At 38.1% G+C, this 27,704-nt stretch overlaps 1 protein-coding gene across 9 annotated transcripts in view; it reads right to left on the bottom strand.

Moving 5' to 3' along the window:
- The window catches only part of IQCH (IQ motif containing H), a 255,305-nt gene that overhangs the window by 107,956 nt on the left and 119,645 nt on the right, over positions 1–27,704 (bottom strand). For 8 of the 9 annotated variants that reach the window (XM_023220769.2, XM_023220766.2, XM_023220767.2 and 5 more), the window contains 3 exons: positions 15,577–16,128; positions 14,800–14,866; positions 3,191–3,274 (listed from right to left, as the gene is read on the bottom strand). In XM_023220769.2, coding sequence (XP_023076537.1) covers positions 3,191–3,274; positions 14,800–14,866; positions 15,577–16,125 — 700 coding nt within the window. In that variant the 5' untranslated portion in view covers positions 16,126–16,128. Of the gene's footprint in view, positions 1–3,190; positions 3,275–14,799; positions 14,867–15,576; positions 16,129–16,710; positions 16,817–27,704 lie in introns of all 9 variants that reach the window. The other variant, XM_023220772.2, reaches the window with a different exon arrangement.

Here is a 27,704-nt window from a genome sequence, read left to right as displayed (position 1 = left end):
TTTTCTTAGGCAAGTAGGGCAAAGAGGGGATTTTAAGATTCCACTGATTGGTTTGGCAGAGTATATATACAGAGCATAGACGGATTAAATTCTAGTTATTTAACCTTTCTAAGCATTCATTTCTTCATCTGTAAAAAGGGGAATAAAACCACCTGGGGCGTATTGTTTTAGACACTATTAAATGAGTGAAGATATAGAAAGTATCTGGTGCAGCATCTGGCACATAGTAAGTGCTCAAGAAACAGCACAGGTGTGTGAATGTGCTCCTGGCCCACCCTGACTAGGCTGGCCAACAGTGACTCCCCAGCTGCCCCCACACCTACGTTTCTTTTCTTTTTTTTTTTTTTTTTTGAGGCAGAGTCTCGCTCTGTCTCCCAGGCTAGAGTGCAGTGATGCCGTCTCCGCTCACTGCAAGCTCCGCCTCCCGGGTTCACGCCTTTCTCCTGCCTCAGCTTCCCTAGTAGCTGGGACTACAGGCGCCCACAACCACGCCTGGCTACTTTTTTGTATTTTTAGTAGAGACGGGGTTTCACCGTGTTAGCCAGGATGGTCTTGATCTCCTGACCCCGTGATCTGCCTGCCTTGGCCTCCCAAAGTGCTGGGATTACAGGCGTGAGCCACCGCGCCCGGCTCCCTATGTTCCTTTTGATCAGTGCCTCAAGATTTAACATGAAGTAGTGTCCTCTGTGTTCTATCCTATTGTTTCCAATCTATTAATCTTGTCTCTCCAAGCTCCTTAAAGGCAATGTTTGTACTATTTCTTATATTCCCCCAAGCCCTGGCACAGTGTGGAATATGTAGGAGTCACTCAATAAACACTTGTGAACTGACTGAAGGGATTATGGAGAGATTCGCAAAGTTGAGAAAGTCTTTTATGCCTAGACGCAAGGCATACAAGAGAAATCTCCCTCTCCAGAGACCTAAAGGGGATGTTTTCTGAACTGGCTCAGTGCTAGGCCCAGAGCAGGTGCTCCATACATGTGAATATTTAGGTGGCTCCCATTTAATTTTGAAGCATAAACCTCAAAATAAATTAACTGAGGAGACAGTAAGTAAATAACTTGCATCCAATTGCTGAATCATCAAATTAGTCATCCGAAATCTTGTGTTTTGAAGAAGAGACTAGCATCTAAACAAATTACAATAGAGGTTTTAAAAATCAAACTAATGAGTTTTTTTAAGTATGAAAGAATAGGGCAGAAAAACAACAAAAATAGCTTACAGACTGTAGCAGATGAAAAGCAAATTTTTTCTTGGGAAGAAATTTCTAGGTTACAAATGATAAAAGGAATCATGTTGCCAATTTCACCTTTCCTGTTCATTTCTGGCAAAGGAATACATATCACCAACTCTAATATTCAGTATTAATGGGTTTTATCATGGGTTAATTTTACACATGTTCAAAATTAACTGACAGGTAATTTTGGAAAGGAATTGATATGAAGATGAAACTTTCTTTGATTGCTAGTCAGTAATCAGTCACTTTCTTGCTGAACTCATCTAGGAATTAGTCATTGGGGTCTCCACCTGAGAACCATGAATTCACAGACAATATCTAGTGACAAGCCTTACCAGTATGACTGGATTATCTTTGTTTCCCCCAAATAAGAAAGAAAAACCATAAGGGATAATTATTTATTCTTCCATAAAATTATTACTTATTTTTCTAGTTTATTCACATTTTTATTTCACAAGAAAGTACTTTTTTCATCTATTTCTAAACTTTCATTACTCCTCTTGAAGACATTTTATGATTGCACTGCTATATCATAAAGACTATGTACCAAGAAAAAGGCATTTGGCTCATAATCTCTCAGAAATGTTCATATAAGTAAAATATTCCATTGCAGGTAGAGATAGACTGAATTATTGAGTTGTTTAAAATAGAAGTCCAATACTTTCAAGTCTTTTCCAATAATAAGAATCTTTTATAAAGAAATTATTTGGTGATGGCTTATACTATATATAGAAAGGGATATAAAAAGCTGAAGAAAAAAATTAATTCAAATAAATTACAGCAAAGTCTGCCCTCTGCTAAACTTCAGTGGTTTCCATCCAGTCAGGTTTTTAGTTGAAATAGCTTAATACTAACAAGTCAATCTTAAGTCATTAAAAAAATTTTTTTGTAATGCTGGAAAACAATCTTAGTGCCTAGATAATAGATTAAAGCAATTATGATTATTATTTTAGGACACTGTAAATTTCTAGTACTGATGTATTTTTTGCTACCAAATGGCATTTATAAAATAATAATGATGCTGAAATATATATGAATAATGTAAAGTATGTCATTCCAGGGAGCCAGCTAAGTTGGTCCTTGATCATTTAAAAGTCTTCCTTATTTTTCTTAAATAAGGGCCAAAGAAATTGCATTTTAACAAAACAAAGAAGTTCTTATTTGATAACTAATAAAAATCTAATTTTTATGTAACCATGAATTTTTGGCAAGTATCTCACAAACAGATTCAATGTTACTGCTTAGCTTTTGCAACCTATATTCTTAGAGCCTAATCTGAACCTGGCCTTGAACAGTATCAACCAAAGCTGTCACATTCAGACATCCTTCTTGCCTGGCTCCAGATGGGTGTCTGACTAAGAACTGACCAAACCAGTGTCAGAACTTGACTTTCACAAAGATGTATACATCACTCAATCAAGGGCTGTATTTCTAAAAATTCCTTCCATTAGGCACTTCGTGTTTTCTAATAACAAGATGCTCTATATTTAAATAAAACCTTCTTTTAAAAATCTATCTTCATTTTCCCCTCTGTCTTCTTATGAAAACACAGTGCTTCATTTCTGATACCACCTTTCACTCATTCCCCAGATATTATAAGAGACAAGACTGACTCGAATGTAAAATTTTGATTTCACTCACTGCAAGATTCAGTAAATAAAGAAGATTTTTGGTTTACAGGAGAGAAATTCTGATCCAAACCTGTAGCAAAGAGAATCTAGAAAACTGCCCAAGTAAATTGGTTAAACTGTCATTTTTTAATTCAAGCTGATTTTACTACAAATCTGTTTTTTAAAATAAAACATTTAACTGCCCTGTAAGTAGATTAAAAATCTGAGCTTTTTCCTTGTAGAGGAAAAAAATAATCAACAAACAAACAAACAAACAAAACATTTTATCAACATCCACTGATAAACATTACAAAGAGGCACTTGTGTAAACTGTTGACTGTACCTAAGATGTCACACAGCCTCCCCAGCTGCATGTTCTGCTGTGTGTTGAAATCAGCAATATGTTCTCTCACAGGCTGGGAATACCCTAAAAGGCAAACAAGGTGTCAAAACCCAGAAAGAGCAAGTCAATACAGAAACATGGCACAAGAGAATTTCAAAATGTCACAGTCCATATTTCCAGGAAAACATTTTCTCTGAAGCATCTTACAGAAACAACCCAATCCCGAAGAATGAGGTGCTTGTTTCTCGGGAGAATTAAACATTATTCTGGAAGATGTGCTAAGCAACATACTCTGTAACAGAGGGGTTCACATTTTCCAATACCAACAAGGCTGCCAAGAATCAAGATGACAAAACATGGAGAAAATTTCTGACATGCAATGTGAATGTTTATAAGGATGCGTAAGAAAATCATGCTCAGGTTAAAAAAATATTGTTTTGGCTTCTTAATGTGAGCTTCCTATGTGGTATTTTGAAAATGTGTTCCAGAATCATTCTTAAGTGACACACAGATTTCAGATAAATCCCTTGCTGTCAGGAATACATATTTAAATAATTCATATACTAAAGAAATCAACTTCTGCTCACAGTCAAAAGAACTTTTAACCTTCAAAGGGCAAGAAGAGCTAATGCATTTACTTTGTCCGTACTAATAAAAGTCCTGCAGTTTGCCTTCATTTCCACTGGAAACAGAGCAGAAGGGAAAACACGTATGGATTACTATTGTCCAAAAATCTCTCACAAAAGAAACAACAGCGGAAACACTTTCTGCTGATATTTCAGGTCATTAAAAAAAAGTGAATCAAAACATAAACTTAAAAAGCATGCGTACTCACAAGCAGGTATAATTGCTTCTATGAAATTCAACAACTGTAGGGGTAACTCTTTTTTTCTTCAAAAAATTGCTTTTCACATTTTGAAGAGATGCTTCAATGCCTCCTTGTGGTTAGTGAGCCCAAACACATGTTTCAAGTTAAACTGCTCTAGATAAAGTGATTTTATATACCACAGCTTCAAGATGTGACATATATTTCCTTTTCAGCATAAGGAAAACTATGGCAATTCAGGCAGTGGGGCTTCAGACCAAATGAACTCTGATAATTGGCTCTTCGCTTTGATGTCAGTGTTTAAACACTAGACAACGTCTGGAAATTAAATGACTTTACAATCATCTAAAAGTCTCTCTTTGCTTTGCATCTGGACTTAAGAATTAAAGAGAGAGGCAGAAGGACAAATGAGCTGTTTGAATCATTTTTGAAAAATTATTAATTTCCAAATAATTTAGAGAACCATTCCACATATAAAAGCCAATATAAGTAGTTACAACTCCAAGGCTTTATGTGTGACTGCAATATCGTACCTTGGGATTTTGCATATGTATAATTTTATCTATATTCAAATAAATGTTCAGAAAGATGTATTGTGGCTAACATATAGCACGAGTATAAAAAGGCAGGAAAATGCCTAAAGAATAAAGTGTGATTAAGAAAAGTGCCTGAGAGCATTCCATGACTGCATTGCCTTTCAAAAGTAAAGATAAAAGCAGTATAATAAGTCTCATTAAGATGATGTTCAATTTAAAATATAAAGGATGTCTGATGACTTTGTTGCCACATATGCAGCATGTGAGTGAATAAGTCTGTGTTCCATTCCACTGTCTGAAGTCAGTTTTCCAACAAATTACTTGGGAGTTCTGTTACCACTGATCAAGAAAGCCTATAAAGTGTCTACATACAATACACCCATTTTAAAGAAGTGTATGCTAATCTTGGAACATTGTAATAGAGAATTATATGCAGTTACAGATATGAAAACATCTTGTAAACTGTAAAGTGCTTTATAAACACAAGGTATTTTAATGTTACAAGGTATGGGTGTTTCCAAAACATGTAACAACAACAACAAACTCTGTGACAAGCAACAGACCATTCTACATGGACGAGATACAATGCAATGTACAATGACATCAGCAGAGCAGAAGTTGGGAGTCACTATATTTTTTTAGTCAGACTTGTTTTGTTTTATACATCCATAAAGTACATGTGTTGACAGGTGAAAAGATTTCATCAATGTTGGTAGCATATACTAAATATAACAGTGACTTAACCAGGAAACTATCAACAAGGATGTCGTGGTTTGCGGGAGTTCAGTAGACATGCCCAGTGGCAATGAGATACGACACTTTGGAATATAATCTACAATGACATGGTTTCTTCAAGGGTCTGATTAGGAACACTGGGGGAGTTCTGAGAGACCATTTTCCTCAATCCTGTCATATTATAGATAAGGAAACTCAAGGTAAGTGTCTTGTCTCTCGTCCAAGGTCACATAAACCTACTGATTATTATACAGTTTAGATACTACATATTAGCTCTTGTAAGAAATTTAGTTATATAAAATAAAAGACTCTCCAAGTGTGAGCAGAGAAAAACTCCAGAAGGGACAAAGAGCTTTGGCCTCTTTTCTCACTTTTATTTTCAGTTGTTGTGGTAGGCAGAATAATGACCGTTCAAAAATGTCCGAGTTCTAATACCCATAACCAGTGAATATATTGGATTACATGACAAAGAAGAAATAAAGTTGCTAATGGAATTAAGGTTGCTATCAACCGACCTTAAAATCAAGAGATTATCCTGGATTGTCTGGCTGGACCAGGTGTAATTGTCAGAGTTCTTAGAAGTGGGAGAGGGAAGCAGAAGAGAAGAGTTGCTAGGTCTCTACTGAGGCAGTAAGGTCCTCATCATCATGCGTTATATGCCTGACCACCCTTTTCTAAAGTTCTTAGTCTCCCTTCACTGTCATTCTCTTGCACCCATTCTTCACCACCCTTTTCTCATTTTGTCACTATATATTTCTTTGCTTGGTTGTTTACTTTGTTGTCCATTTCTTCTTTCACCTGCACCACTCTAGCTCCTGCAACCAGACTCTTAGCTACGTTAGAGCAGGCACTTGTGAAATCTCCAGTCAAATAAATGAATAAAACACGTGTGAAGCCTGTACTCAAAAAATCTTTTTAATTCTTTTTTTTTGACAGGGTATCACTCTGTTGCCCAGGCTGGAGTGCAGTGGTGCGATCTCAACTCACTGCGGCCTCAACCTCCTGGGCTCAAGTGATCCTCTCACCTCAGCTTCTCAATTAGGTGAGACTACTGATGCACACCACCACATCTGGTTAATTTTTGTAATTTTTGTAGAGCCAGGGTTTCACCATGTTGCCCAGCTGCTTTCAAATTCCTGGGCTAAAGTGATCCACCCACCTCAGCCTCCCAAAGTGCTGGTATTATAGGGGTGAGTCACCATGTCCGTCTTTTAAATTCTTAGCCCTTTCTCCTGTGTGTTCTCATCACTCCTTCTTTCAACTCTCCTAAAATTGGGTTCTCTAAGCTGGAGAACTTCTGGAGAATTCAAAGAATGGTAAGTGGGATTTGTAGCTTTTTCCAGGTCCTCATTAGCACAGAATAAAACACTAGCAGAAAGAGGCACTCTCTCTTCCTCATCACTGTAGAAAGGATCACAGCCTCTTTTCTCATGGCCATTCTCACTTCCTGCAAAATATTCCTAGTTTGATAGAGAGTTCCACCTTTTCTCAAATAAGTAGTTGTAAAATATTCTTGTCTCTACATCAAAGAAGGTTACCTGAGAGCTGCCTCTGTGAAGTTATTCATCTACTACTTCTGGTCCTCCATTGAACCAAGGTTGCTCATCAAGGGTTACTGGCAATCATTTCTCCATCTTCATTTCTACCTTCACTGCCTTTCCCAGTCCCTTTCTGCATAAACATCTATCAGATGATACTAATTGCTTCTTTGCATCCAGCAAACCAGCTCTGCTAGGATTGGCTTTTCTTTCACAGTAACCACAGAAATCCAAGAACATGAGCAAGGTCACGCTGAGTGACAGCCCCCTTGGCACTGGTGCATGCCTCTGTGACATGCCCCTGTTGTTGCAGCAGAACACACGTTCTTGAATACTAGGCTTCTTACCCTGTGGTTGACTCCTAGTTTCTTTTGTCTCCCAAGTCCTATTTCTTATAATGGTACTCAAGGCAGAGAAGAGGTTACCAACAGACTCCTGATTACCAAGTAGTAGCTGTTTATCTCATCACCCTGGCCTGGGATGGTAGTCATGCATGCCTCAGTTTGATGGTCTGGAGGAGTAGTTCTCAACCTTTTCCTCATTTTGAAACTCATGATCAGTGACGTTCAATGCATCACATCCTCCCAGCAGCATACTCAGGCTTACTTCATCCCTTTCTCTTCTACTCAAGAAAGTACACCGGATGAAAGATGAAGAAGAGTGACATTGATACAAAGATAATCTGGAATTGCTCCAATTCATAAGAAAACTTTGGTATTCTAATGGTAGAAAAATAAGAGGACATGTGATATATTCACAAATGATTGCACATCATCTTGTAATAATAGAGAACTATGATCTAGACACTGTGGTTGTAATCAGGTTTTAATTACTTATGCAAGTGTGAAAGCACAAGATACTAGAGAGCAAGAAGGTGGGATCCCAAAAGATGGCAAGAAACAGCTCTATCTGGGTTATTTATTCAGTATATCCATTACCAGTTAGATTAAAATAAAACTGATAGTTGTTTTTTGGGGGCTATTGAAGGGGATTAGGGAATTTTGTTATAAAGATATAGAAAACATAGAAGTACCTTTGTTGAGTTTTGAAAACATCCTCAAACCAAATGGGCCAAATGGATTCACCTTCAAAAAAGTAAGGAAGTTCTCTTGTTTAAATTTTTGTCATTGGTTAGCACAGCATTGCATGCAACTAAAGCCAGTTGTATTAGTCCATTTTCACACTGCTATAAAGAACTACTTGGCCGGGCGTGGTGGCTCATGCTTGTACTCCCAACACTTTGGGAGGCTGAGGTGGGCAGATCACCTGAGGTTGGGAGTTCGAGACCAGCCTGACCAACATGGAGAAACCCCATCTCTACTACAAATACAAAATTAGCTGGGTGTAGTGGTGCATGCCTATAATCCCAACTACTCAGGAGGCTGAGGCAGGAGAATTGTGTGAACCCAGGAGGCGGAGGTTGCGGTGAGCTAAGATCATGCCATTGCACTCCAGCCTGGGCAACAAGAGCAAAACTCCATCTCAAAAAAAAAAAAAAAAAAAAAAAAAAAAAAACTGCCTGAGACTGGGTAATTTATGAAGAAAAAAGGTTTAATTGACTCACAGTTCCACATGGCTGGGGAGGCTTCAGAAGACTTACAATCATGGTGGAAGGTGAAGGGGAAACAAAGACCTTCTTCACATGGTGGCAGGAGAAAGACAGTGAGCGAGGGGGTAAGTGCCACACTTTAAAACTATCGGCTCTTGTGAGAACTCACTCACTACCACAAGAAAAGCAAGCGGGAAACCTGCCCCTGTAATACAATTGTCTCCTACCAGGCCCCTCCTCCAACATGTGGGGATTACAATTCAAAATGAGATTTGGGTGGTGACACAGAACCAAACCATGTCAGCAGTGATTCTCAAATTGTGATCTGGGGACCCTAGCAGATACTGAGAACCTTTCAGGGAGTCTGCAGGGTCAAAACTATTTTCAAAATTATACTAAGATATTCTTTGCCTTTTTCAATCTTGTTCTCTTACAAGTTACAAAAGACAAAAAGTTTATAAATATGATTGTAGATTCCACATTGTAACTAACACTTAGAATTACCATTGTTGAGTTTAGTATAAAGTCAAAGAAGAATATACACAACTATCTGAAAAGGCTATAAAATATACAAATTATTCTTCCATTTTCCAAACACTTATCTGTGTAGGGCTGGATTTTCTTCATGTGTGTCAACCAAAACAACATATTGCAACAGATTGAATACAGAAGCAGATATGAGAATCCAACCATGTTCTATTAATTTTTCAGACCTGTCAGACAGTCCTACCCTTCTCACTAATTTCTTTTGTTTTAGAAAATAATTACGTTTCAAAAATATGTTATTTAGGTTAGTGTTGGTAGTGGGCTTATTATTGTTATTTTAAAAGAAGTTAATAAACATTTTTAAAATTACTCTGTTTTAATTTCAAATACAGTTGATAATGACAGATATAACCCACTTAAACCAATGTTCTTTAGGGTCTTCAATAATCATGATGAGTGTAAAGGGGTCCTGAGAACCACTGAACAAAACTTTTAATATTGTTTATGAGTGTAAAGGATTTTATCTTTTATAGTGAAAAATTCCTTTTACAGCATATCCTAATATTAATAGATCTCATGAAAAACCTATAAGCTGGAGTCACCTGATACCTAGTTCAATGTTGTTTCCGTGTTTCATGGTACAACATCATATAGCTCAAGACCAATTGGATAATTTCATATTACAAGATCATGGGACCAATTCTGATCTAACCAGTATCAATGAGTGTTGATTTGGATACATGGGTGAATACAAATATGTGTTGGTTTGGGCTATAAAACATTTTTAAAGTTTAAGTGTACTTTGTTCCTGATTCTGAAAGATCTGGATATTTCTGGGAAATACTCACAAAGATCTGGATATTTCTGGGAAATGCTGGCTGGGAAGTCTTGGTAGTATACCTATCCCAAGGATCTAGTATGGCAACACCATAGTTAAACTATGGATTCTATACTACTTGCCAAAATATATGTTGAAGACTGCAAAGATGTTATCGAAAGTCCAGATTTTCTAGCCTGAGGTGGAAGGAACAACATCCATCCTGTCTTTGAGTTGTCAACTCAAAAGTAAAAAGCAGCACTGAACTGGGTATCAGGTGACTCCAGCTCATAGCAGAGAAAGTTGAAAGGTGCCAATATGCATGGAGGCATAGCAAAAAGTGATTGCAGATCTAACGCCCTTGGCTGCCATCCTCCACTCTGCCCCTGTTCAAAAATGTAGGTGAGCTCAAGCTTTTATCTCTTGGCAGAAAAGCATGGAGTTAGGAAGCAAGAGTCTCATAAGCATTTGGGACTTTCTCAGTTCAGCGTATGATTGATTGCACACAAAAGTTAAGTTTCCCTATCCTTTCTTGTAGGCTTCTGTGAAAGTGCAGACGAGCTAGAAAATGCTGTATTTCATGAACTTCATAATACCAGGATCCACAATTTTTATCGAATGAAGAATTTGAAGACCACTACTTGTTTTAACCCCAAGAAAAATAACTTGCTAAAATCGGGCACAGAGGGAAAATATGAAACTGAACTATATACATTCTTTTTAGTCACCAAATCAATCGGCAGCGAAATAAAAGATTACACGGAGAAAAAAAAAAAAATCCCACCTCAGTATGTCTCCTATTTTTACTTTAAAGGTGGAGGAGAAGTGAGAGTGAAAACTCATCCCTGGGGGTTTAATTGGCTGGCAGTGGCTTCATATACTGCTCACAGCAGCAGAGCCCCATACTTGGCACGTCTCATTTAATGTCAATATATTTTAAAAAGCAACTGAGTTTACACGTAGCACCAAGTGATGTGCTGCAATAAAGAAGCACAGGGGTTAAATTAAAAGTGGAGGAAATACTTGGCCAAAGAAACTGGGAGCAAAATTAGTCTGTAGGCTTTATTTAGACATCTGTTTTTTTCTAGAGGAATTAGGATTCTTCAAGTTCCTTCTCATTTGACTGATAGATTTTGCTTAAAATAGACCCTAATATTTTATTCCTGTTATGAACCACTGTGGATTATTTTGTTATAATTATATTTCATTAATAAAAATGATAAAATATGTAATATCCAATTACGAGATCAGCCTATAAACTCTGAAAAATGTTTCTCTATCATCTTATAAAATTACAAGGCAAATCAGGTTTTTTTTTTGACAGCAGCATTCCACTTCTCTTGTGGGTTAAAAATAGCTAAAATTTTTGTTATATCTATGAATACTATCTGAAATACATAACAATCAATCAAGCTTCATAAGTCCTTTTTTTTATTCTTTTTCTTTCTTTTTTTGAGATGGAGTCTTGCTCTGTCACCAGGCTGGAGTGCAGTGGTGTGATCTCGGCTCACTGCAACCTCCGCCTCCCAGGTTCAAGCAATTTTCCTGCTTCAGCCTCCCAAGTAGCTAGGACTACAGGCGCACAGCACCACGACCAGCTAATTTTCGTATTTTTAGTAGAGATGGGGTTTCACCATGTTGGCCAGGATGGTCTTGATCTCTTGACCTCGTGATCTGCCCGCCTTGGCCTCCTGAAGGGCTGGGATTACAGGCGTGAGCCACCGCGCCCGGCCCAAGTCGTCCTTTCAAAGAGGTTACTCCACACTGTTTAATTGTCTTATTGTTCATATTACCAAGCCATAGATTTAAAAATACTTTATAAATATTTTGTGGTCAAAAACCTTACTGCAAGGCCATCCTTTCTGTGATCACCAGTTTGGAAAATGCAATTATTCCCATGTGTGCAAAACTGCATAAATAACCAAATGCTCATAACTACAATATATTATGCCGTTATCAGCTACTTAGCTTTCATCTGAAGGGTTCAAACAAGTTAGTGTAGCCCCAGTTGGCTAGTGGCATAGTGTGATTATGTGTAGAGCTAATTCTACAGCAAATTTCCTATGGAAAGAGAAAAAGAGGACAAGGCTGCAACTTGTGTTAAATGCCTGAACCAGAGAATCCTACCAACTGATTTTCACTAGTGAATCTGTCTCAACTCTGGAAATGAAATTACGAGATTGAATAGATTAGTTTCCTTGCAGTACATTTAGAGAAAAAATTGCTTCACCTTCATCCACTTCTATTTTTATGAATTGTATAGGTAAGTCCCTGGTGCATGAGACAAAGTTTGTGGCATCTAGCTGAAATCTTCTTTAAGGACTCCCAGGGATGTGGTACACAAAAAAGGGTACCCCATATCCTTAAAAATATACACATAGTTTGAGAATTCTATCTGTGGAATAGGTAGGAGATGACAGCTTGTTGTTACTTAATGTCCACAAGTCATTTTTATAAAATCCAAAGCACAGCCGCGATCCCAGCACTTTGGGAGGCCGAGGCGGGTGGATCATTTGAGGTCAGGGGTTCAAGACCAGCCTGGCCAACATGGTGAAAACCTGTCTCTACTAAAAATACAAAAATTAGCCAGGCGTGGTGGTACATGCCTGTAATCCCAGCTACTTAGGAGGCCGAGGCAGGAGAATTGCTTGAACCCAGGAGGCGGATGTTGCAGTGAGCCGAGATGGCACCACTGCACTCCAGCCTGGGTGACAGAGTGAGACTCTGTCTCAAAAAAAAAAAAAAAAATCCAAAACATATTGTAGAAACAAACACTATATGATCAAAGCCCAGGTATTATTCTCTTTTGAAAGTGTGCAATTAGTCTTATAAAATGCTCAGTTGAGAAAAACTCTGAGCTTGTTGTTATCTCTTAGAAATTACACAATTAGCAGTTTTTCTTTACAATGGGTATCATGTTGGTAACAAACAAAAATTGCTACATTAGGGAAGACCTTCATATTTATTATATATTTATTTAAACTGAATATGTGTAATCCAGAAGAAAACTAGTTTTAATATCGTATTTAAAATAATGTTTTCTATTTCTAGCTTCTTTGGCCAGATTATTCTCCCACTTAATTTATTTTATTTTATTAATTTTTTTAGAGACAGTGTCTCTGTCACCCAGGCTGGAATGCAGAGGGATGATCATAGCTCACTGTAATCTCAAACTCCTGGGTTCAAGTGATCTTCCCACCTTAGCCTTCCCAGTAGAAGGACTACAGGCCTGCGCCACCATGCCTGGCCAATTTTTGAAAAATTTTTAAACAGGGTCTCACTATGTTGTTCAGCCTAGTCTTGAACTGCTGGCCTCAAGCAATCCTGCCAAAGTGCTGGGAACCCCACTTAATTTATATTCAGTAAGCTCTTTTGAAATTTTAAGATAGTTTCACTCAAATTTTTTTATTACCCAGTTTACATAATGCTTACTTTCAAATTTTTCCTTCTTTGGAGGCTCTTTTGTATCAAGCTTCTCTGCAGAGCAGACTGCATGGAAGTTTTTAGGAGGGTCAGAGCTGGGACTGTAGGAGTAAAGAAGTTTGTGTCTATCACATCTTTGTGCTAAGCAACTTTGCAAAGTGGGGGCCCTGTGTAGAGAAAGCAAAACAAAATTTCCCATATCATATCAGGTCTGGTCCACAATTAGTTGCAGAAGCAAAGGCTCTTGCACCTTATTCGAAGGGCTCAAGTCAACTAATTGGGTCTGCAATTAGCCTCTTTGGTTGCAATCAATTACAAGTGCAATTTCTGTGTGTGAAATAATCTTGTGTGTAAAAGTAGTCTCACCAAAACAAAAGCCCAACTTAGAATGAAATTCAGATCTGTCTTATCTCCCTTAGATCCTAAGAAACAAATTTCTTTCATGAGCCATGAAGAAGACCAAAACTAAAAGGCTCTGTGCAATGCAAGTATTTTCTTAACTTTCTGTAAGTACTTAGATCTAAGTACTCCAGAATCTAGAAAAGATTGCCTTATTTTATTATTGATATTTTACTAATTTATAAATAATTATATTTGTATAATAATTTAAATGTTTTTTCCTTTTCATATTACTGTTCAAATGTGTTATGTTTCTACACTACACATAAGTACACAAACTGGTTATACTCACATATGAATATGAATAAATTGCAATCCAGAATTCTATTACAACAGATCACTTAATGTATTGCTCTACTTAAAAGACTTTAACAAAGAGCTAATATGGATGTAACAAAGAGATTCAGTGGGTTGTGCTGCTTGTCAAAACTCTAGCAAGTCAGCTTAGGAAATCTGACCTCACCAAGGAAGTTTAACACACTAATGAGACGCAAAACAAAACAAAACAAAACAAAACAAAACAAAACAAAACAAAATAAGGAAGCAAACAAATCCCAAACATGTTAACAGTAGCTCATGTTTTAAAAGAAACTCCAGTGCAAATTTCTGAAATTCCCAACGTCGTTTTGGCATACCTTTTTTTACCAGTGTGTTTCACACAACAGCTTTTAAGTTCCCCAATTCATAAATGTAATTAAATAATTACATTAGTGCTAATTAACATGAAACTGCAGATTATTTAAGCGCAAAAAACACTATTCAACTTCTTAATTATTCTTGTTCACACAGCATTTCCTTTTGCTCAGGCGCCCTAGGTGCAAATAAAGCATCCCATCTGCTCGTAATTAGAACTAAATAATTTCAGAGAATGTAGCTTATCATTTTGACTGCACATTTGATTAAAAACAGTGTACAAGCAATATCCTGGCTTATTGGCGTAACAGCCACAACACATACAAGCCTGTATTCTTCTATCATTAAAGAAGATCGAAAACATTATCTGTTATTTCAGGGGGAAAAATACAACTTTTTAGTTCATTTCATACAGATGAAAGCGAATTACAGCAAATCACCTCTCCACTGAATAGCAGCCCCCACATAATGACTTTATTTGCTTAATCCCCAAATTAAACGCCGTTTCGAGCGAGGGCCCTGTGTTATTACTCTCATCATGTCGAGAACATTTTCCTGCCGAGACCAATTTGAATAAAACAAGGGGCCTTCCTTGAACTCAATCAAGGAGCCATAATGTGGTGGGTAATAGAGGTTGCTGATAGATTTGCAGGCAAAAGTGTTATACCTAATGATGGGATATGGATAATAGTCCTCCTGGAGGTCCTGATGCGATTCCAGTTGGCTGCCAGATGCTAAAAATCAAGAAGAGCATTGATCAGTGACAGGAAGCTGTAGTGGATTCATCTAGTCAAACTTCAGCTGTTTTTCCACTGTACAGTTAAGCCAGGCATAAATTATATTAATTGATTTAATTACATACTTAAAACATCTTCCCCAATTAATTTAATTAGGTGGCTACATGATGCTACTGGCAGGGGAAGATTAGAGGCAGCTCACTTAATTAACAGAATATGAATGAAAAAAAGAGAAAGCAAACATAAATGAAATTGTGAGCACTAATTAAAAGGCTGTCTGCAAACTTAAATACTTTCTGACAAAGTGGTGACAGCAATGTAGACAAGAGAGGATTTTTTTTTTTTTTTTCTGAGCAAATTAAAGTGCCAGAAGGTATATATAGGGAGAAAAAGTAATGCAGTTAAAACATTGATTTTCTGACAGAACTACCACAGTCAAAGTGAAGGGACTTTTTTTTTCTATAGAAAAATTGCAACAGATTTTGCAGGCACGAAAGCCAGATTCCTGATTAGGGGTAAAATATGATGCACAAACAAATGTGGGGTTTGTGCATCATACATTGAGGGGAGAGAAAGGCGAGGGAGTCTGAGGCGAGGAGGGTAGTTGGAAACAGAAAGGGAAGATAAAGAGACAACTTATTGCAACCGCTCAAGCACGAACTGTTTAGAAAAAGAGGTCTGCCTTAACAGCTGGCAGCCTTGTGCACCTTGGCTCGAATGCGGAAATTCTCCAGGTGTCTCTGACGTGATTCCTTTAGTATCTTCTTTAGTCGAGTCTTATGGCAATGTAACAGCCAAGCAATGGCAATCACACCTGATGCCCACTTCTGCTGGCGATAAATGAGGAAGAATTTTCTTGCTTTGTAGCATTTCCATGTGGCTTGGATCTTCATGGCGGCCTCCGAATTTCCATCTTGGCCCTTGTACCTTTGCCCTGGAAGATTTATCAGCATTTGGACATGAGCTGGGTCCTCTAACACTGATAGAAGGTCATATCTGGTAAGTTTATTCTTCAGCTCAAACTCTGGAAGGAGGGCCACCAAATTATTCCCTTTTATTTTGACTTCTGGTATTGCATAGTTCCTGAGAAACTTCTCAACGTGTTCCAAGAGAGAAAAAATACCTCCCCAAGCTAAGCTAAAATGTTCCTTGAATGCTAAGAAGTCTGGGGCTGTATTGTCTATGACACCATCATAAATTAAAAAGTCATAATCCCACAGTGATTTCAGGGCTCTCGAAGGTGTTGTCACTTTCATGGCCTGTGGAAGAAAAGGAATATATTTCAGAAGTGAAAGATATTATGATCTCCTTTAAATGAGTGGTCAAGACACACACTACCACATTATCATTTAGCATTCAATGGTGGGAAGATATGAATCCTAGTACTCATTGAACACACACGTATCATAATATGAAGGTCTGGCTAGTATATATCATTAAAACTCATTACCAGATGGATATCTTAGAGATCACTCAAATCTATTAACATTTTAATAAAACTGTTATAAAATTGTTCAAGGAAACTGGTCATAAAAAGTTACGCATTTAGTTTACTTTGATACAGTCACCTGACCCCCAATCTCTGTGATTTAGTTTTTACACATGCATGCATGGTCTGAGAAGCGCGTTGCTGATTCGGTGTTCATAACTTATCCACCAGTCTGAAAAACAGGGTGAAGCCCTTCTTTGCATTCCTTTGGATAACTTCAAATGTGCCCATTAAAAGTTGTTTCTGACTTCATAAAAGATCCTCACTTTTTAGCATTTTATAGTTCTTCTGTCATCTTCTCTTAGTATCCAGAGGTCATTTTTACAAGGCACATTATGTTATACATTATCACCTTTGTCATTCTTAGGGTTCTCTTGACATGTGTTCTTTTACTCTTAAGTCTGGTATCTTCTTAGGAACACATATGGGGCTGTCCCAGGTGGATTAGAATCACAAATCTGATAACAAAACCAAGGGAGCATTTGCTTTTCATTTTGTTCCCATCTGTATTGACATTTTAAGCTATGAAAATATTTTTATTTGTATTTGGCAAATTTCTAAGAAGCGGATGCTGAGCAATTTTTTTTGTTCTTTACACTTCCTATGTTAAAAATAATAAATGCTATTTAAAAAATCAAATCAGAGGTTGTTTAGATGACAATAGCAATACATGTCACCCCCACTTAACAAAAAGGAAAGGGAAACTGTGTTGTGTCAATGTCCACTCTGTATCCACTACATTTCAATTCTCAGAACCTATTTTACTGAAGACATAGACACTCTGCCCATGACATACATGTTCCTAATGGCTGGGAGGGGTTGAGGGAGACGGAGCGTACAGATTTTCAGGCCCTGAGTTCTCGTCAGTAAACCCGGTATTAATTTACTGTGATAATTGTTTCTTCTTGCTTAGGGATGTAAGGAATAGATTGTTTTCAATATGTCAGCGTTCTCAGATGTATAAGCCCATCTTTACCAAACTGTAGGGTTATAATTGCTCTTTGCATTTTGAAGAGTTTTCAAAAAACCCAAAAGAAAAAAAACTCCAGCAATTTATCCATAACAATTATGCCACAGCACTGAGTTGAGTATTACTATATCAGATTATTCACGCATTTTCTTTTCTCCGGTCCTGGGCGGCGGAATAATTAATTAGACTGCCATCTCAAGTAAAAATGCTGAAAAATAAGTGTTAAGTCCAAAAGTGCACATTTCCTTTTACTTTACAAGCACACTTTAAACAGCAGTGAGCTTTTTGTGTACTTTTAACTTGAGTTGTTATAAGGCATAAAAATGAGGGAAAAAGTCTTCTCGTCAAGCTTCTATCCCTTTCTGATCTAATCAGGGTGCCAGAAGAGAATGCAAGCTACTTGGTAGATGAAAATAAATTCCTTCTCTTGGATGAGCAAGAGAAAGTTGGAGAAGTAATGCCTCCTTCAGCAGCCACCAGTGCTGGCAGGAGAGGCTGCCACTCCTGGTAGGAAACAAGTGGCACATGTTCCAACAGAAATGGCCTCTATGGCCACATTTCTCCCTCCCTTCAGGAACGGTCTCCGATAGTAGGAATTAGAATTCAGAGAAGAATGACAGTGCTTCATCAGTGAGAAATAGCCATGCAAAATAATCACAGATGGATGTGTATGGAGCTGGTTCATCCTGCCAGTCACGTGTGATGCAGTCAACAGGACTCTGAGACTTCTATAAGAAGCAAAGCTATGGATGGGAGATTTGCCAGAGAATCTTGTCTCCTTGGCAATACTCAAGTATTTCTGAAACTTCTTATATTCACAGTGAGACATGTGGAATTAGGGCCATCTATGAAAATGGGACAACTTGGGAGAAGTTGAGAAAGGAGAGGACTCACATCTCTCTCCGACAGTGCCTTTCCATGGGGTGGGTCTAGGGTTATGTACATCAGCAAATGCATTTTAGACCTTCTGAAAGAACAGCCTTGCATGGTAGTGGGAGCGAAATTTATCAGTGGCTGTTTTAGAACAAAGGGATGACACCTTTCTACCTTCTCAGAGGATATTCCAGCAAAGACCTGCTCTCAAAGGAAACATACTCCTGGACATCAAACAGACCACTCAGGCACTGGGAAGCTATGGGTTTGGAGTCAGCTAAAGCATAACTGTAGTACATCTGTCACAGAGAACGCCACACTTGGGAGCACTTTAGACTTGGAGCAAGAAAAGACATGCCTCTCAAGAGAAAGGCTTCCCAAATTAAAGCCGTGCATCAGCATTGTGAGATCCATTGAGCAGGTAAAGACAAAGCTGCTTCACAGCCTGCTAGGAATAAGAGCCCTGATTAAAGGTCAAGCCATGCTTCAGGTTCGGGCTCCTTCTGTTATTCTTTATTATTTATCTCCGTGAACTTGTCTACTATTATTTGTTGGCTTTCTTTCTTCTTTCTTTCCTTTTTCTTTTCCCCTCCCTTCTTTCCTTTCTCCTTCCTTTCTTTCCTTCCTTCCTCCCTCCTTCCCTTCCTTCCTTCTTTTCTCTTCCCTTTCCTTTCTCTCTTTCTTTCTTTTTCCCTTCCTCCCTCTCTCTTTCCTTCCTTTTAAAAGACCTGCTGTAATCCCAATACGATATTACTGACTTTAAGGCAATTTTTTTTTCCTTCTAGCCAAGAAGGATTTCTGTCAAAACACTGTATTCTCACCTGGTCCTTCTTGGGTCACAATCATACTTTTGCAAGATGCCTGTATTTACTAACTGGCCCACACAAAGCCCAAACCTGTGGCCTAATTATTAGCATCTTGCTCTAACTAACTAGCTGGGAAATGTTCTTCATTTGCAAAGTGTAATCACTAATCAGATAACTTTGAGAGTTTCTGGAGCAGTTATTTAGGCAAAATTCTAAATCCAAAACAAAAAACAGGAAAGCATGATGATGATTACATATGTTAGTAGGTCACAGATGTTAAGCAAAAAAGATAGACCCAGTGTTGCATTCTGAAATTTAGAAATACTAGCTGGGTGTGGTGGTGCACACCTGTAGTCCCAGCTACTTGGAAGGCCGAGGTGAGAGGATCGCTTGAGCCCAAGAGTTTGAGGCTGCAGTGAGCTATAATCACACCATTGCACTCCAGCCTGGGTGACAGATTGAGACCCTGTCTCTCAAATAAATAAATAAACAAACAAACAAATAAATAAATAAATAAATAAATAAAATTTAGAAATAACCACCACAAAGAAAATCACATTTCTAAGACGAATGTCTTTATGAAAAATGTTCTTTTCATTTATGTGGACAGTATGTGGATGTGGCGTTAAACTGGATCCATAATCAGATACAAGCAGGATCTCATAGTGGCAAATGGCCAAGTATTTGGGGTAACACCACATGGATATCATCTTTAGAGAATGATAATCATTCCATTGCCTAGAAGGATAGACTAAATTCCTTCTGAAACTAAAAGCCAGTGTTCAGTTTCTCAAATACTCAAATATATCCATTAGTAATTAGCCCAGGCAATTGCACTGTGTGAAAAAGAGTAAGTTCTTCCAGAACCTTATGGCTCTAAATGTGAGTTTAGATTTAGAATGTGAATGGAATGTCCCTCAGAAATGGAGTCCTTATTCTTTCCCAAAGACCAGGGATGCTATTTGTCTGACCCTGCTTTTAAATTGTGTTCAGGGTCCACAATGTGTTGAGCTTTCTATAGAATAAACATCAGGACCTCAGTTGGCTAGAACTGTTCAAAAGATGTACATGATATTCAGAGAGAGTAGCTGACCTAATCAGGGGTCTGGAATTCAGCACAGTCACAGGCCTGAATTTTAGAGGACAAGGGAACTTGTCCTCTAAAGGCCTTGCCTTTTTCTCAATAGGTTATTATGGGCCCAGGGAAATTAGCCTTGGCCTTAAGTCCAACTAACCTGGGTTCAAATGCAAGCTTTGCCAATATGTGCTACATACTCTTGGGCAAGTTACTACACCCTCTGAACCTAAATTTTCCTTATCTGTAAAAATGAGAGGTCCCTGCAGAGCTGCTGTGATGATTACAGTATGTGTCAAGAACCTTTAACAGTACCTTAACCCTAGTCAATGTGGTTTTTACTATAGAGAAGGAAACTGAGGCTCAGAGAGGTTAAATGACTTGCCCAAGATCACAAAGCTAGTTGGTGGATCTTCTTAATTTCCAAGACAGTATTTTTGTTACTATATGACAAAATTCTGTTCCTAAACAACCCAAATCCATATATAACCAAAGGAAGGAGAATAAGTGCTACAAGAAGTGTGTCTTTGCTACTCTTCCATTTCCTTTCATCAGCCCCTCTTCCTTCCCTTTGGGTGCTTTCTCTTCCACACCCTACCCCATGCTGGCCCCTACCCCCATATCACCAGTGCCCACAGCCTAAACTGTCTAGAACTCTCCATATGGCCCCTTACTAAGCTGTGCTCTTCTTAGCCTTCCTTCTACCACCTTGTACATCAGAGCCAACCTGGCCTTGATCTGCTGGTTTTTCCTTTTGCTTTTTAAAAAACTGAATGATAATTATCATTTTTAGAGACAAGGTCTCCCTGAGTCATCCAGGCTGGAGTGCAGTGGTGTGATCATAGCCCGCTGCAGCCTCAAACTCCTGGGCACAAGTGATCCTCCCACCTCAGCTTCCCGAGTAGGTGGAACTACTGGCACATGTCATGACGCCCATCTAATTTCTGTATTTTTTTTTTTGTAGAGATAGGGGTCTCGCTATCTTCCCCAGGCTGGTCTTGAACTCCTGGTCTCAAGCGATCCACCCCCTTCCCCAGCCTCCCAAAGTGTTGGGGTTACAGGCGGGAGCCACTGCACTCAGCTCCCAATATTTGATAGGCTGGAAAGCAATTTGTTAAACGAATTCCTATCAATGTGCTAATGAACATAACATGGTGTGGTGTATCAGAAGCAAGAAGACCCAGAATCTAGTCTGTTACCACCTTCCTCTGTGGCCTTGGGAAACCAATTCTGTGGGTTTCAGTTTCCATTAAGAGATCACTCAAGGCACTTCTAATTTTGATACCCTATGCCTCTCTGACTTAATGTGTCACCCCTCCAGGGGTATTGGCTTTTTAATAAACTTCTGGAGCCAGTAAAGCCATCAAATCAAAGGCAACTATCTCCAATGGCATCACTTTATGCACCATGAAAAAGACTTGGGGGATTTTTTTTTCCTATTCTATTTTTTAGATAGAAAACTCTTTCTAGTAACTCTGAAATCAAAATAGATGAATGGCTGCCCACACCACCTAATGGTAAAGGTGGTCATGGGAAAAGAACCCCAAAGAGTGATATTCCAGTATTCTGGGGTCTGCAAGTCAATGGCTCTCAGTTCTTAATACCTAGAAATTGTCTAAGTAATCCACAAGTGCCAATTAAAAGTGAAAGTCAGAGTCCTTAACCTTTACAAAGAATAAAAGGCAAAAACAGAATTCATTGAGCAGAGACATATAAAAGAAGAGACTTGAGTGCAAAGGCCACTCAGATCAGCAGCAATTTTCTAGGAATAATTTCTGCAATTGCTTTGAAAGGTATCTTTATTCAAATGAGTCTTCCTGAGCTCTAAAACACTTCCTGAGGAGAAAAATCCCTGTCCTTTGATGCATCCTTATGGAACAAAAACATACGATGGATCAAAATCTGGTTGAAGATCAAACAGAACAGAATCAAGAAGATTTTTTAAATAGATGGTCTATTTTCAGTCAAATGTGAAATTTCCTTCTACAGACACATTTCATTTTAATGCTGCATTGATTTCATCTTTTCTGTTACACCTCTAACATTCTCCAAGAAAACGTGACATAGTTAAGGACCACTGGGGACAATGATGATGGATGGGTTGAACCTGCTGGGGATGTGGACAGGAAGCCTGACAGGATGGGAATCAAAAGCAGACTGGATTCCCAGATCTCTGAGCAAAGACACATCATCATTTTCTCGACATGTATAGGAAAAAGAGCAAGCCTCAAAAAGGATTGTTATTATCACTAAAGTAAAGCTTGACATTCCAATTTTCCTGAGAAAAATGTGGGTCTAGTAAGTTCCTTGATCACAGATCACTAAAGAATACTTGCAGAATTTCTACAGAGCTCCACCTTGTCATACTCTCTATACCTATATATGTGTTCCTTTTTTGTTTTTGAGACAGAGTCTTCCTCTGTTGCCCAGGCTGGAGTGCAGTGGTACAACCTCTGCTTGCTGCAACCTCCACCTCCCAGGTTCAAGTGATTCTCCTGCCTCAGCTTCCCAAGCAGCCAGGATTACAGGCATGCAGCACCACGCCCGGCTAAGTTTTGTATTTTTAGTAGAGATGGGGTTTCACCATGTTGTCCAGGCTGGTCTTGAACTCCTGACCTCAAGTGATCTGCCGGCCATGACCTCCCAAAGTGCTGGGATTACAGGCGTGAGCCACCGTGCATGGCTTCTATACCTACATATGTATTCTGGTTTATTTTTCTTCATAGCACTTATCTCACTCTTTGATGTTATATTCAGTATCTGATTATTGCCTCTCTCACTAGAATATGAATCCCAAGAGGGCAAGGACTAGATTTGCTTTGTTCATTGCTGTGTCCCCAGTGCCTATCTAGTACACTGCCTGGCACATGGTAAAGGTCAAAAAGGATTAATTGAATGAATGAATGTATGAATGTATGAATGAATGAATGAAAGTGTGAATACCAAAATTTAAGCTTATAGCCAGTTGGACTGAGTTCACAGTACAAAGCTGTTCCATGTTCACAGAAGTTATCTGCAAACTTGTAGCTTGAGTTTTGGAGCACTAATGCAAAGTTTGGCTACTGAGATACAAAAATGTCCATACCCTTCGATCAAGAAGTTCCACAGGTCAGGTGTGGTGGCTCATGCCTGTAATCCCAGCACTTTGGGAGGTCAAGGCAGGTGGATCGCTTGAGCCCAGGAGTTCAAGACCAGCCTGGGCAACATGGTAAAACTAAAACCCCATCTCTACAAATAAATGCAAAAAAAAAAAAAAATTAGCTGGGCGTGGTGGCACATGCCTGTAGTCCCAGCGACTCAGGAGGGTGAGGTGGGAGGATTGCTTGAGCCCCGGCGGGTCAAGGCTGCAGTGAGCCACAATCATGCCACTGTACTCCAGACTAGGTGACAGAGAGAGACCACATCTCAAAACAAAAACAACAACAACTGTTTATTAATAATGTAACATTTATAATTTAATGTCAAGCAATAGGATGAATAAGAAAATTATGGTATATCTTTAATAAAGAATATTATAAAGCCACTAAAAATGTTTTATGAATTTAAAATCATATATGTAAAGGTTTATGATAAACTGTTAGATGAAAAGAGTAAAATCACAGCTGAATATACAGTATAATACCAACAAAAGAATATGCCAAAGTTTAAATAGTACCAAAGGATTGTGATATGGGGAAAAAAATCCTTCTATATTTTTTTCTCTTCTCTGAATTTTCTAAATTTTCTATGAATGATCAGGTCACAATTTGATCAATGAAAGAGATAAAGTGAAAAAATAAAGGTTATCTTGTTGGCTGATAATTTAACCTTTTTTTCTGTTGCATATAAGTGAAATTATTAATCACATGTAATAAAAATGTTCAGTTAGACAATGCTATGAAGAGTAGTAAACACAATCCTTATAGTTTTTCTCGGTAATTACAAGAAAAATTGTTTTGCAAGAATTCCCAAAAAATTGTTTGGCAAATAAAACTGTATAATTTCAATTCATTTGGAAAGATTAATGATGAAAATGCATAGGTGAGGATGGCAATTTCTAATGAATTACAGAAAATGGTAACTGTTTTTAAAAGATTCTACATGCAAATCAGAACCACAATGAGATACCATCTCACACCAGTCAGAACGACCATTATAAAAGGTCAAAAAATAACAGATGCTGGTGAGGTTGCAGAGAAAGGGGAATGCTTATACACTGCCAGTGGGAATGTAAATTAGTTCAGCCATTGTAGAAAGCAGTTTAGTGACTTCTCAAATAACTTAAAACAGAATCACCATTCGACCCAGCAATCCCATTATTGGGATATACCCAAAGGACTATAAATCATTCTACTGTAAAGACACATGCATGTGTTATGTTCACTGCAGCACCATTCACAATAGCAAAGACATGGAATCAACCTAAATTACCATCAACAGTAGACTGGTTAAAGACGATATGGTACACATATACCATGGAATACTATGCAGCCACAGAAAAGAAAGAGGTCGTGTTATTTGAAGCAACATGGATGGAGCTGGAGGCTATTATCCTAAGGAAAATAACACAGGAACAGAAAACCAAATACTGCATGTTCTTACTTATAAGTGGGACCTAAACATTGAGTATACATGGACACAAAGAAGGGAATGACACAGGGGCCAAATGAAGGTGGAGGCTGGGAAGAGGGTGAGGATCCAAAAACGAACTATTGAATACTATGCTTATTACCTGGGTGATGAAATAATCTGTATACCAAATCCCCATGACACACAACGTATTAATACCTATGTAACAAACTTGCATATGTACTTCTGAACCTAAAAGTTGAAAAAATAAAAATTAGGCTGGGCATGGTGGCTCACGCCTGTAATTCCAGCACTTTGGGAGGTTGAGGTAGGCAGATCGTTTGAGGTCAGGAGTTCGAGACCAGCCTGACTAACACAGGGAAACGTCGTCTCTACTAAAAATAAATAAATAAATAAAAATTAGCTGGGTGTGGTGGTGCACACCTCTAGTCCTACTTGGGAGGCTGAGGCAGGAGAATCACTTGAACTTGGGAGGCAGAGGTGGCAGTGAGCCGAGATTGCGCCACTGCACTCCAGCCTGGGTAAGAGAGCAAGACTCCATTAACAAAAAGAAAAAGAAAAAAAAAAAAAAAAAATCAAGGTTTGTGTTTTTTAAAAAAGATTCCATCGGGTTTTTTTTTTTTTTTTTTTTTTTTTTTTCGTATCTGGATTTTTCTCTTCTCTTCTTCCTCTAAGATGGTAAATTAAATGAGGTTTTATGAGAGAAAATGAGTCTCAAAGAGAAAAAAATAGCTTCGGACTTGCTTTTGAATCTCATTTTGTATCTCCAGGTTGCAGAGCTCTAATTCTCTTAAGACCTGCCCTCTCGCCAACCCTTTAGGGCAAGACAAGAAAGGAGACTAAATTGTGCTGGGAGCAAAGTCAACCAGGGAGGCACCCTGTGCCCTTTAAGAAGTAGGCTTATTCCCCCACCAGATATAACATGTTAAAGCCAAAACTGCTGCTAGATATCATCTAGCGGTTTTGAAAGCATACATTTTAAAGCCTCGAACATTTTGTTCAAGTACTATATAGTTTGATGGTAAAGAGGTAAAATAGAAAACCCAGGTGTTGTGGATATAGGGGCCTAGAGCTCCTCATTGATAGGAGCTTTTGCTTCTCTTCTTTCTCTTGGGCTGTGGGGTAAGGATTCCCTGGGGTTGTAGGGTGAGGATATGGAAGCCCCTTAAAAATACTGATTGGATCCAACCTTCTTTTTATACAGATAGGGGGAAATGAGAGCAGATGGGGCAGTGATATGTTTAATGTCACACATATTGCCTGATTAAAATATTTCAGCTGACTCACCCATAAAATAATTACAGTTTTCTAATGAGATGATCAGAAGTATATGTTGGGAAAATACTAAAGAAAGTAACAATTGAAAAGAATGACTAAGAGAAGTGAGATCCCAAATTTGAGATTACAAGGTTATTCTTTCTACACCAAAATAAATTTTACAACAGATGGCTTGGGAAACAGGATTTTCTTTTATATTTTTCTTCAATTTGCATTTTTTTTTTATTTGGAAATATTTTGGAAAAGTTTTAAACACACAGAGAAGTATAGAGAATAATATAAAAAACTACCACGGACACATTTTTGTTTAATTTTTCGTCTTCTTTGCTGTATATATATAAATGTGTGTGTCTGTGTGTGTGTGTGTGGTGTGTGCATATATGTGTGTATGTTATATATATATAAAGTTAACATCCTCTCTGTATTTCTTTTCATTCTCCTTCCTCTTTCTCCCTACGCCCAGAAGCAAACACACTCATGAATTTGGTCTGTACTCCTATAGTAGAATAAATATTTGTTTGCTTATTTTATCCATAAAATAGATTTTTATTATCAAAATATTAATTAAAATTAAGTGAATCTTAACATAATTTTTATGCTTGCCTTAAATAAAAAGATTTATTTGCTGACAAGAAAATTTTAACAACCTCAAACTTTTGAACTAGATTCTTGAAAATAAAGATGCCTCAGATTTATCGAAATAACTATGACAAACTCTACTATCATTTTTTATTTTATTCTTCGGATCCTGTGCACAGCCTGACTGACTTAAACTTATTCAACTTCTTAAACTGGGTTTAGTTAACTGAGCTATATGATAGAAAAGGCTGTTAAAGTCGGCGCTGATGAAAACAGACACAGCAACAAAGGTGATCACTGCTGTCTGTTATTGAAGGAAACAGTAAAGGACACAGAAACTGATTACCCGTATACATGATATTGAAAAGAGAAAATATTACATTATATTAGTTAGGCAGAAATGTAATATATTTTAGAAATGTATTAAGTGTAATCTGTTTCTGTAAAAAATGATTGAGATTTATAAAAATTTCCCCAATGCTTTGGGGCTCTGGTAGTTACATAGTCCAGTGTTGTATGCTGGCTCTGTCATTTACTAATTGGATGACTAATTGAATGATAATAGTGCCTACTGCACAGAAATCCTGTGAAAACTAAGTGAGATAATCCACTTAAGACATTAGGAACAGAGCCTGGCAAAGAGTAAGCACTCAATACATGTTAGCTGCAAGTAGCAGTAGCAGCAGCAGTGGCAGCCGTAGTAACACTATTTGTGAGCAGTAGTAGTAGTATTTGAAAAACTGACCCATGTGGAAGCATTCATAACCTGGAACGTGCAGAGAGCACAAACTCTGGAGCTTCACTCTGTTAGCTGGATCCTTTGCACCCTTTTACCAACTGAGTGGGCCTGGGGACAACTGCAGTACATAGGTTCTGCCTGCTATGAGGGTTCAGCGAGTATGAAAGATGCTTAGTGCCATGCATGCAGGACATGCTCAGTCAACATTAGCAGTTACAAATATTCCAGATAAATAATGCCTTAGTGTTTGTAAACACATCCTGTTTTTAACCTGCAGAATCAAGCTCACACTTTTCTCACGGTAAAACATCAAGGGAAGCAAGAGGAAGGATCTAATTGCACTGATTAGTTTACTAAGGAGCAATCTGTCTAGGTACAGAGGGACTGTATATAATCAATGATGTAAATACAGCTCTATCTAGGCACAGCTCTGCAGGAATAAAATGTGACCCCAAAG

The sequence above is a fragment of the Piliocolobus tephrosceles genome, chromosome 6, assembly GCF_002776525.5.
Source record: "Piliocolobus tephrosceles isolate RC106 chromosome 6, ASM277652v3, whole genome shotgun sequence".
NCBI lineage: Eukaryota > Metazoa > Chordata > Mammalia > Primates > Cercopithecidae > Piliocolobus > Piliocolobus tephrosceles.
The sequence above is the reverse complement of the archived record's forward strand: the minus strand, read 5'-3'. Positions and strand labels throughout refer to the sequence as shown.